Source organism: Pantherophis guttatus, chromosome 1, assembly GCF_059756535.1.
Source record: "Pantherophis guttatus breed Tessera chromosome 1, ASM5975653v1, whole genome shotgun sequence".
Lineage (NCBI taxonomy): Eukaryota > Metazoa > Chordata > Lepidosauria > Squamata > Colubridae > Pantherophis > Pantherophis guttatus.
In genome coordinates, this window is record NC_142063.1 from 36,478,740 (window position 1) to 36,489,434 (window position 10,695).

A 10,695-nucleotide genomic window follows, 5' to 3' on the forward strand; every position below is an offset into this window, starting at 1 on the left:
TGCTTGGCCTTCAGGTAAATATTGCACTGAGCTGTTCATTCAAATAACCTGATCTTTTTCAGGTTTCCATGTAACCCTGAAAGATTCAGTTTCTCCAGGGAATCTGCTCCTTAAAGTTAAGATGACTTTTGCTGGATAAAATGAAGATGTATGAAATAGATCATAATTATTTAATGAATACCAGAGAGCTTTTTTTATAATGTCTAGTGCCAAGCACATCCTCTAAGTCTTTTTTAAAGTGTGTAGAGCCCTTGTCACCTTTTAGACACAAGGAAACAAATTTGACCCCAGGGACACTTGGATATGTGTGTTTATAATATTTGTGTGTAACATTTAAAAAGAAACACCCACCCACCCCAAATAAATATAGGTAAGTAAAAGAGTAAAACTTTTATTTTGAAATTGCAGGATCCATTTTGGGTTGGTCACTGGGACCAGAGGTTTAGTCATTCTTAAACCATTAAATTGCTCTTTTTGTTAGGCCATTTTCCCCAGTATTCAACTAAAATATGCCTGCCTAAAACTTGAATACAATTATTCCATTATTCCTTTATAAAGGATTGTGATTGCCACCTTGACCTTTTCGAAACCTTTCTCAAATGCTGCTTATATTCTGTACTTTGGGGTGAGAGAGAATTGCCCTTCATTTATTCTGTCTGATACTCTTCAAATATTTTCTGAATGTTGATGGGTTTAACATGTTTCCCTTGTTACTTCTTTTAAAACACATTTCAGCTCAGTATCTAGTAAATAGACGAGGTAGATATCTTTGATTTTGTTTGATAACTGTTTTTCTTGGGATTTCTTCGTATTCTTCTTGTTCTTGTTATACTTGTATAGAGCTTCCTTTAATCAAAGACTTTCACATACCATTACACATATCTCTTCTCATTCATCTTCTCTACTGAATTTTATAGCTGTGCTTCAAAGTGGTAGCTGCTTAAGAATGCTCATTTCACTTAACCAAAATCATATATTGATCATTGCAGCAGGCCGATATGGTGTAATGATTAAGCCAAAATCTAGGTTAAAATTCCAGCTACCTATGGAAGTTTCTGAGTGACTATGATCAATTACTCTCTTTCAGCATAACAGCCCTCATAGGCAACAAAATGATGGAAGGCACACTTGAAAGATTCCTATATATTCTTTGAGTTCTCAACAGAAAGTTGTGGAAGGACCGTGATAAATAAGACAATTTTTAAAATAAACTGTGGACTTTGCCCTTTTGGGAGTTAATATGTAATAAGTAAATGCATACTACAATATTGTACTCTTTTATTTTATATAGTTTCTAAGCACTTCAAAGTCTGGTGTGAAGAAAACTTCGCTATCAGTGCAGGCATGGGACTTATTGCAAAACAGGCAACAGGTTCTTCAAAGAAAAATCTAATAATACAGGAGTAATTGCTCCTGTATTACTAAGTCAGACTGGAATTCTAAATAAATTCTAAATACTGCATAAATATGGAAGATCTTATTGGGCAGAAGGACTGTGCTTGGAAAGATGGAATTTAAACCGTAAAATGAAATTATTTCTAATGAAAATTTACTCATAAATTTGCTGTGTGTTGAATTTAAATTAACACCAGATGGAAAATGCTTTATTTCATGGAAGTAAGTTTCATCAAAGAGGTTTTATGATGTCTTTCAAGTTGCTTTTTGCACTCGCATTTAACATTGTGTATAAGGGGTTGACTGGAAGCTGTTTTAAAAGAACATGTATGAATTGGCAGATGGATTAGGATCAGGGGTGGGTTCTACTTACCTTTACTATCGGTTCGCAAAGGGGCCACGCGCGCAGGCTTGCTTTGCTTGTGCACATGCTCTTCTGCGCATGCGCAGAAGCATTTTCATGACATCAGGGTCAGTGGGCGGAGCCTCCCACCGGTTTTACTACCGGTTCTATAGAACTGGTGCAAACTGGGGGCAACCCACCACTGATTAGGATACTTGATTCATGATACCCACCGCTCAATAAAGTGCTTTTCTATAGTGTGGTATTTTTAGTCTAACCCAATTGCAAAGGAACATACCCCACAGAAGCTGAATTTTATGTTTATTTATACCACATCCAGATTTCAAATATGTACATGAAATAAGAATTTTAAACTTAAAGAATTCTTTACAAAACTTTGGCTCTATCATTGCAAATTGCAGCTTAGAGATCAAAGCCTATTATTTAAATAGGTTAAAGCCTTGTGTTATTTGCCAAATACCACAAGATGGCAATGTTTGAGAAACGTTATGTCTTGCTTCAGTCACCCGAGTGCTCTTTAAATGAAAAGCTATGCTAAGTAAAGCACTAAGGCAGAACTACTGTAGAAAAATTTAAAGTCTCAATTGCCTAAAAAAGATTAGAATTAGAAATTCTTGTGTGCTAATGTTGGTAGGAATGTTTCTTTAATTAATATAGCTTCTGATGAGAGTATATTAACTCATCGTGGTACTCCATTTTGGTATGAACATGCTTTGCAGAGCACAAAAAAGGAGTAAAAGTAGCTAACAAACATAAGAGTAGGAGATAAGAAACAAAGGCAACATAGCTAAAATTAGATTATGGACTAACTCCATTCATTGCATATCTCCGTATCCCACCTTTACTTCCAGTAAACTTCATCATGTTTTCCCTTCATTTCTTTAAACTGTCCACCTTTTTGAGGATATTATCAAATACACCCAACCACAACTTTCTTGGACTTCCCTTTGTTTTGGTCCCTTCACTCTTTCTTCAGTTAGTTGTTCTGTAATTTGATCTATTCCTTCTATAGGACTAAACTATCTCAATGTTCTATGAACTGGTCAGTTTTGTTTTCAGTCCACATTCATTCATACCCATTCATTTGTAATTATCTCTTCTAGTTTTACCACCTTAAATACTTCATTCCCATTGAATATTCCATAATTCAAGGCTGTTTACTTAATCATTTGTTTTCTCTAAACAAATACAAATGCAACAAGCTTTCTTTTTTCCTCAATGAATGGTTGAAATGTGAAACTATTTTGTATATGAACACTTTCCGTATTTTTCTTGTTGGCTTTTTAATCAGGCTTCTGCCAGATTATAGCATCTTCCAATTGTCAGATATAGATGCAGTCTTCAGATACGGTAAAGAAGTTGTACTCCCATCCATATTTTAACATTTCTTGTTATATCTTTGCAGCCTCATCACTTTTTGACACTTGGGACAGTATTTGATATTTTTTTCATCACTTTTTCTTTAACACTAATTCATTTTCATTCCATTCTTCAACATACTCTATTATTGTCGTACCCATACATATCTAAAGTACTCCTGCTAGCAGCTTCTCATTTTAGTTTCAATTCAAATAATTTCATCTCTTCTGTAGCCAGGCCTCATTTAGCAATGGCCCCAGTTAAAAACTGTTGCAAATACAATTATTTATAGCAGGAAAACAGTAGTGAAAAAACATTTTCTGACAAATGTTCACATTTCTGCCCCTTACAACAATGCATGATTGAGAGTGAGGCTGGTGTTGCTGCATGAGAAGTCTTTATCTGAGTGAGACAGCAGTAACTAGAAATCTTTGCAATTTCCCTCTCTCTCTCTCTCTCTCACACACACACACTCTTAGTCATGTAGTTTGCTTAGTGACTATTTCACTGGAATGAATTGCAGCCATTAAATGATAAGATAGAGCAGTGTTGGCTAACCTTTTTGGCACCAAGTGCCAAAATGGGAGCATGCTGGAAACTGGAAGAGCAGTTTCCCGGCTGTGCTTCCAGTCACCTGGTCTTCCGGTTTCTGGCACATGTGCGCACATGAAGACCAGCTGCCCGGCATACATGTGCATACTGGAAACCGGAAGCTCAGCTTCCTGGTGCATGCATGCACCCCAGGGAGCTGCTCTTCCAGTTTCCGGCACTCCCGCTCTTGTAAAGACCAGCTAGCCAAACCTGGAAGAGCAACGGGCGACAGCTGGCCTGCCCGGAGAGATGGCTCTGCGTGCCACTTCCAGTACGCATGCCATAGGTTCGCTATCACGGAGATAGAGTATTTTTAATCCCATTCACTCTGCTGCAGGCCTTTTTACTTAATCACCTTCCAAAATATATATATATTAATTTCCCTGAAATCTGTATTTTGTTCTACTTCTACCAATGAAGTTATAAATTCCTAGAGTAGAAAATGTCATCCCCATCTGATTAAAATGGGGAAAGGGAAGACTTGGAAAGAAAACCTGAATAGGCAACTCTTACCAATGCAGGGTCCTCTCAAAGACCTCTGAAAACACAGTGGGCTTTCATACCACCAGTGGAGATGATATTGTGGAATTTAAAAAGTATGGCTTCCATTTGAAATCTCTCTGGGGTATGTTGCTTCTCTTCACAAATACACTAGGAGTCCTGACCCTATGAGTCAAGCATAGGTTTATTTAAGACTTCCAGCATTGTCAGATAAGCACATCTTCGTGTGGCTAAAACAGTATTACTTTGTAATCAGAGTGATTATCACAATACAAACAATACTGCTTTTATTTCCATATTGGCAGCATAACCAGAATATATTCTACATTCTTGTCATAAATTAGTATAATTTTTAAATATGTATTTTGTAAACTATATATTTATAAAAAAGAAATCATATAATCCAGATTCCAATAATAACTATACATCTCCAAGAACTCTTTAAAACCATGTGTACTTGTCCTCTTCTATTTATACTTTGTAGTTCAAAGATGACACCACACACAATTCTTGTCTTCTCAGGTTATTTGAATTCCAATTTATAATCATATCACGCTGAAGTACTCGACATTAAACCCCTTCAGACCCCATTTTTAGGACTTCCATCTTGATCGATTCAAAAGATTATTTTTATTAAGGTAGATTGATCTTATGAATCTTGTCTTTTAGTGATTAAAAGTGTTAGAATTAAAATAGGGGAAATTCGCTTTATTACTTGGCAGTAATATCCTGTTGTAAACTGAATGCATTATCATTATGTCGTATGAAGAATGCTATTTTTTATTGTATCTGATAAGAATCTAGAGAAGCATGAAAACCTTAAATTGTTGCTTAGCACATTGGAAAACTCACAGGTAGTGGCAACAAGGGAGTGGATGTTGACTTCTAGGCACACAGTTAATCACGAGATGGAGTACCAACAAAGTTCTTAATATATCAGCATTAAGATTCTTGATTTTACAGACAATTCAAAAGCAATTTGAATTAGATAGGCTGTTCTGGTAAATGCTTAGGATATATCTATCAATTGGAAGCTTTGTCAGCACAATATAATAGAAAATATGGCACTAAGTCACCACAGGCAATAACATAGATTTATAATAGATACACAATTGCTGTAGCTCCCAATAATTCACCTGAACTGTGGATGAGATGATGGGCTTTATTTACCAAGCATGCTACTGAATTAACCCATTTTCTTGGCTTGTAGATTGGGTTCACATCACATGCCAATTAGAAAAAAAATTAAGTTTAAAAACTAATCAAATTTTGGATGTGCAAATCCAGCTGTTATATTTTTGACTGACTCAATTAATTGTATTGGGTGAAAAAGAGTAACTTTTATAAAATTTACATTCTTACTTCCATTTATCTAGTTTACTTAGAGTGAGTAGTTTAAGAATGATGTTTTTAATAAGATAGCAGCATAAATGTAGTTAAAAAAATAAGTCTAAAAAAGGAGAAATATATTTCTATTTCTCGCAGCACTAATTTCTTATTACTTTTTGCAAATAATCCCACACAAAATCACTGTAATTTTCAGAACAGTATATTTAATCTCTCACTTTGCTTTGGTTTCTCTAAAATAGATCAGGCAAAAGAATATCTTTACAGAAATTAGCAGACAATATCTTGGTTGGTTTCACTGGAACTATGTATATATTTAATCAATAGTGGGGTCCATCATCTGTCTGGATTTTCTTATACATGTATTTCATACTGCAGATAATACTTGTTAGACACGTAAGACTATGCCTTGAACTTATAAACACTATTGCAATATAAAGTATTTTAAAGATCATTTTAAGGTAGCATTTTATTTATTTTGCTGAAATGACGGCAATATTATTTTTTGATTTTTTAAAAAATACTTTTCAAGATGATATTGTATTTTTATTTCTATGGAGGGAGAAACACTTTTATTTTGATGAGTCTTCAGGAGTGTGTTTGGGTTCGGCTTTCCCTTTCTCTAAGAGGATCAGTTCAGTTCTTGCTGAAGATGAAACAATGGGCTCTGATGACATATCACCTGAGGTTTCATTTTCTTCTTTTTCTTTGAGTGATAAGGTTTCCTGAGCATCAAAGAAAGTTTCATTTTTGTCTGTTGGACTTTCTTCACCCTTTCCTTCTTTTGAATCTGTTTCCTTTTCTTTGCCCACTTCCTTGCTCTTTTTTGTTGGAGATGAAAAACCTAATTTAGGAAATTTAAACCATCCTGTTTTTTCAGTTTCTTTGGCAGTGTCACTGTCTAATTTCGATGAATCATCAGGCTGTACTTTCGGCTGAGCTTCAGGTTTTGAATCTGATGTTGTGTCATCCGTAGTGGGAGAAAACCCAATACTTGGAAACCAAAGTTTAAATCTACCAGATCTCTTACTATCATTTTCATCTGTGACCTCGTCTGTACTACTTGCAAATGCCGTTTCCTCTGCAATTTCTATAGCAGATTTAGATATCTCTATTAGCTCAGAGTGACTCTCTGCAAATTCACTAGAAGACTGTACGTCAACTGTGAAAGATTTAAGCGTCGTCAGTGTTGCAGCAGAAGATGTTCCTTCAATATATTCATAAGTTATATCCTTATCTTTATCAGATGGTTTCACTTCACTCAAACCAGCCTTTTGTGCTGCTTCTCCTGTACCTGAAAGTTGATGATCCTTATCCTCAAATATTTCACCCATACATTTTGTAGAAGATAACTTGACTGGTACATCTAAGCTCACGTGTGATTCCTGGATTTTCACTTTGAGAAGCGAAAATCCAAAGGCAGCAGTTTTAACTTCTGATGGAGGAATCTCAGATTCTTTTACTATTTGAGTGGAGAAAGATTCCTGTATTTCAGCATCATCACCACAACCAAAGGTAGATTTACTTTCCATCCTTATTTCTTTACTTTCAGTGATTGATCCTTTAACCTGCACTGGTTCACTTGAACTAAATGGATCATCAGGCTGAAGTTTAATTTCAAGTGGTGCTCTTTGAATATCTGGCTCCTTCAGTGTTGTAATTTTAGCGATTGACTTTTGAACATTACTGTCCATAGTCTCTATTTTCTCTTTAAGAAATTCAGCACTGAATTCCTTTGGCTCTTGTTTATGCACATACACTGTTGTATCCACAAAAGAAGAGTCTGTAGATTGGAATTTACTTCCAACTTGTGGTCTCTGAATGTCAGGTTCAGACAGTGTTGTAATTCTGACTTTTGATTTCTGAATATCATCTCCTTTTTCTTCAGGGAAGGTAGTCTTGAACTGCAATTGAGAAATATCATCATCAGCAGTATCCTTTATATCCACTGTCTCTTCTGAAGTCAGTTTTTCTCCTTCAGAAATTCTGTGTGTGAACTTGAGCATTTTGAATTTGGGCATTTGGAAACTTTCTTCTGCATCTCCAGGTTTTTTATCCTGAACTTGGATTCCTGATGTTTCTCCCTCGGGTCTAACTAATGACACCTCAGTCTGCACTTTTGGTGAATCAACCTGAATTTCTACATCCTGAGATTTACTGCGCAAGTTGGCAAATTTTGGCATCTTGAATTTGGATGCTTTTGTTTTACTTGTTTTCTCTTCTGCTTTCACTTCACCTTCTTTAGGCAAATCTTTTTCAAAGCCCTCAACTGGGAAATCAATGATTTCAAAGTCTTCATCAGTGATTGAAACATCCATTTTAACTTTGGAAAGAGTAACAGCAGGCTCTTCTAGGTCAGATTCAATACCGGGAACAATGGCATTGCTCTTTGTGGTGGACCATCCAAACAAAGGCACACTGAATGTTGGCATTTTGAATATACTTTCTTTTCCCTGAGAATCCTTTTTGGGTGACTTCTTTTCAGTCCCCATCTCTTCAGGTTGTGTATCAAGGCTTTGTAAAGGTTCTGGATCTGTAATAGTAGCATCAATTTTCTTTCCCATAGTAATTTCAGTAGATGGTACCTCAGCCACTGCTATAGTGTCTGGTATGACTTCAGGTTGTTGAATGGTCATCTCACTTTTAGGGATGTTTCTATCAATATCCATCTTTGGGATAGCGCCAATGAACCCAGTTTGAGAACTTTGTCCTTCTGCACCATCTTTAACTATATCAGCATACATTTTGGGCTCCAGGTCACTAGCTTTCCTGCCACCCATTAATTGGTCAGTGGTAGACTGCTGTTCTTTCTGTACTCTAACATCCTCTTGAGGAAGCATAACTTTTTGTTCTGAGATTTTTTCACTGTCAAGTTCCCTTGAGATGGTTACAACTTCAGGAGATCTTACTTCAACTTGTAATTCAGTAACATGAGCTTCTCCAGTGATATCTTCAGTTTCAGCATCACTTTTTTTTGCCTTTGAAGTTCGACCAAATGAAGGCATTTTGAATTTGGGCATTTTAAACCAACTCTGAGATTCCTCAGTCTGAATTTCATCGGAAATTCCTTCATCACTTTTAACTTGTAAGGGCTGAGCTTTCCCACCAAGTTCACCAGATTCTGTAGTCATTTGAAGCTGAGAGGCATCAGATTCAGGTTTTGATAAAGTGATTCCACTGCCTGACAGATCTGAAATTTCATTTTCTGACAGATCTGAAATGCCAAACTTTGGCATTTTCAGTTTTGGCATCCTAAACTCCCCCTCTGTACCATCAAATTTCATACTTGCACTGTCCATACAAATGTCACCTTTGAACTCTGTTTCTAAACATTCCTGTTCAAATGAACTTTTTGTCATGGACACCTTAATATCAGTTTTGGGTAAGCTGATATCTGTATCTGTCTGGAATGTTTTGATTTCTTTGATTTCACCTTTCAGCATTTTTACACTTATTTCTGTTTCCTCTACTTTTCTTGTCGTAAAACTGCTTTCTATGTCAGGTATTTGCACCAAAGCTCCATCACCTTCCACTACTATATCTACCTCTGCTTTTGGTAGCTTTGTCTTAGACAGTGAAATTTTGGGCATAATTAAATGAGGTCTTTTTACTTGACCTTTTTTGGTGGCTATGTCTACATTTCCATCAATATGAACTCCTTGATCTTCCGAAAGAGTTACTTTTAGTTCTGTGCCCATATCATCTGATACTATGCCAAGATGAGATTCTTCCAGAGGTTCTTTTATATTTGTTTTAAGGCTCGCTTCCTTTTTAGGGGACCAGCTCAATGAGGGCAATTTGAATTTAGGCATTTTGAAATGTCCTTTTTCTTCTCCATCTAAACTTCCTCTCTTAGTTATCTGTCCCTTAGCTTCCTTAGCTGCACCATGTAAATCCTGAGTGCTTACCTCTGACTGTGTGACAGAAATATCAACAGATGGTATGCCTACTGCTGCAGTCTTCACATCAGCTCTAATAATTTGGGGCATTTTTATTTTCTGTTCCAAAACATCCTTTTTTTCACCAAGTACATCAGACTCCATTTCAAATGTTGTAGCTTCCACTGCAATATCAATAATATCCGTTGTTGTTTTCAGCTGGGGAACATCAACGTCCTTGGACAGGCCTACAGCAATATCTGGAACTTTTCCTGTAGAAAATGAGATCCCAGAGTTAGCCATTTGAAATGTTACCTTTTAATTTTCTTATATACAACTTTAGGTTTTAATTTTAATTTCTGTTCCACTTACAAATATTTCAGTCTTTCTACTTTAATTCCCAATGCTTTCATTTTAGGAACCTTGATTCCTGCTACTGATTTATCATTTTTGTTATCGACATCATCTGGTTATAACTCTCATTTTAAAACTGACATTAAGTGAAGGAATTAAGACTGTAGGTAAACCGATTTCCATATCTACCCTGTTTCCCTGAAAATAAGACTCAACTGGAAAATAAACCCTAGCATGATTTTTCAGGATGCTCGTAATATAAGCCCTAGCCCCAAAATAAGCCCCAGTTAAGATCATCAGCCAGACAGATGCAATTAGTACCATATTTCCCCAAAAATAAGACCTAACCAGAAAATAAGCCCTAATGCAACTTTTGGAGCAAAAAATAATATAAGACCCAGTCTTATTTTTGGGGAAACACAGTACTGTAGAAGTTTTAATTGCTGGTCTAAAATGTTCTGTGCTTGGAACCTTAACTTTGGTCATTTTAATACTTTTTTTATATCATTGTCAATGATTTCTTTATCTAATGTTTCTTGTGAAATATTTTTTTCTTCCTTAGAAACAGACACTGTCATGTCATTATTCAGTGACAGAATACAGGTATTTCAGCTTTAAAACCTTTCATTTTTGGCAACTAGAATGAAGCCTTCTAATAGTCGTTTCCTGCATAGTCAGTTTTAATTAAAAATTAAAAAAAAAATGAATGCATTTTTATATCTGAAACACCTCACAATACTTCAGAGATTTCAGATGATCTGACATCTAAAATTTGCATCAGAAATATCTCAACCTTGCATACATTTTAATCTTTCCCTTTGAAGAGTCAGAAGAGTCAGCCTTTCTCTTAGCTGTGCTAAAATCAGAATCAGTTAATATACACTTTTAGCTCCTACATTTGAATAC

General features: G+C 35.8%; 1 protein-coding gene across 4 annotated transcripts in view; it reads right to left on the minus strand.

Annotated features, from left to right (window-relative positions):
- Positions 1-5,743: 5,743 nt before the first annotated feature.
- AHNAK2 (AHNAK nucleoprotein 2) overlaps positions 5,744-10,695 on the minus strand; it is a 98,319-nt gene continuing 93,367 nt past the window's right edge. For all 4 annotated transcript variants that reach the window (XM_087871768.1, XM_087871763.1, XM_087871764.1 and 1 more), the window contains one exon: positions 5,744-9,707. In XM_087871768.1, the coding sequence (XP_087727894.1) occupies positions 6,130-9,707 (3,578 nt within the window). In that variant the 3' untranslated portion in view covers positions 5,744-6,129. The remainder of the gene's footprint in view (positions 9,708-10,695) is intronic.